Below are 1,340 nucleotides of genomic sequence, written 5' to 3' on the forward strand. Positions count from 1 at the left end.
CCTCAGGAATCCCGGGAATGCCAGGAATCCCCACCTGGACACTCCAGTTCCCTCAGGAATCCCAGGAATGAGAGGAATCCCAGGAATCCCCACCTGGATCCCCCAGAGCTTCTCCAGCTCCCTCAGGAATCCCAGGAATGCCAGGAATCCCCACCTGGACACTCCAGCTCCCTCAGGAATCCCGGGAATGAGAGGAATCCCGGGAATCCCCACCTGGAGCCCCGAGAGCTTCTCCAGCTCCGTGAGCGCCGTGTCCGTGTCCCGGACCAGGATCGTGGCCATTCCCAACTCCCGCGCCTGCTCCAGGTTCTCCGGGACCTCATCCAGCAGGATGGCCTGGAACGACCGGGATCAGCTCGGGAATCCGGGGCCGGAATGACCCCCATAATCCCTCGGGGGTTTTTTTTGGGAATTCCGGCGGCACCTCCCGCGGCTCCGCCTGCAGCTCTTCCAGGGCGCGGGAGTAGATCCCGGGATCCGGCTGCCCCATCCCGATCCGGCAGGATTCCAGCACCAGGTGGAAGTGCCTCCGGAGCAGATCCATGAGCCGGGCCCTGCGGATCCGGCCCTCGCCGTCGTCCAGCCAGTGGTTGGCCAGGACACAGGTCCGGAATCCTGGGAAAAGGGCGTCGTTCCCGCTCGGGATACGGTTGGATTTCCCCTCTTCGGTCCCCCAAAGGGGGTTTTTTGGGAAAAATCTCGGGATTCGGAGGTTCCGTGGGGATGGGAGGGGCAAAGGGTTGGTGGAGGGGTTGGGAATTCCGGGTTGGAGCTTCCCGAGGGAAGTGGGATGGGAGGGGGAGCTCGGGAATGCCGGAGGGGGGGAGGGGGGAGAGGATGGGATGGAGCAAGAAGGGAATTCCAGGGTGGGATCGACCGGGATCAGGGGGTGGGATTGACCAGGATTCCATGACGGATCCAACCCAGGAATCCCAAGGTGGATCCAACCAGGGAATTCCATGAAGGAACCAATCAGGACCTTCCCTGTGGTGGATCCAGGGAATTCCAACCCGGGAATTCCAAACCAGGAATTCCATGATGGATCCAACCAGGACCTTCCTTGTGGTGGATCCAACCAGGGAATCCCAAGGTGGATCCAACCCGGGAATACCAAGGTGGGACCAACCAGGACGTGGTGGTGGAACCCGTCCCATCCCACCCCATCCCATCCCATCCCATCCATCCCATCCCATCCATCCGATCCCATATTTATCCCATCCATCCCATCCCATCCATCCCATCCATCCATCCCATCCCATCCCACATTCCCATCCCATCCCATCCCATCCCATCCCATCCCATCCATCCCATCCCATCCCATCCCATCCCATCCCATCCCA

General features: G+C 61.1%; 1 protein-coding gene across 1 annotated transcript; it reads right to left on the bottom strand.

Moving 5' to 3' along the window:
* Positions 1-34: 34 nt before the first annotated feature.
* Positions 35-663, bottom strand: LOC113942587 (bifunctional epoxide hydrolase 2-like; the record flags this gene model as incomplete). The annotated part of the gene is made up of 3 exons (XM_027633690.1): positions 35-93; positions 155-336; positions 425-663. Coding segments are annotated over 3 exons (480 nt in total), but the record flags the coding sequence as incomplete, so codon positions are not given.
* Between the last annotated feature and the right edge of the window lie 677 nt (positions 664-1,340).

Source organism: Corapipo altera, unplaced genomic scaffold, assembly GCF_003945725.1.
Source record: "Corapipo altera isolate COAL_440 unplaced genomic scaffold, ASM394572v1 37624, whole genome shotgun sequence".
Lineage (NCBI taxonomy): Eukaryota > Metazoa > Chordata > Aves > Passeriformes > Pipridae > Corapipo > Corapipo altera.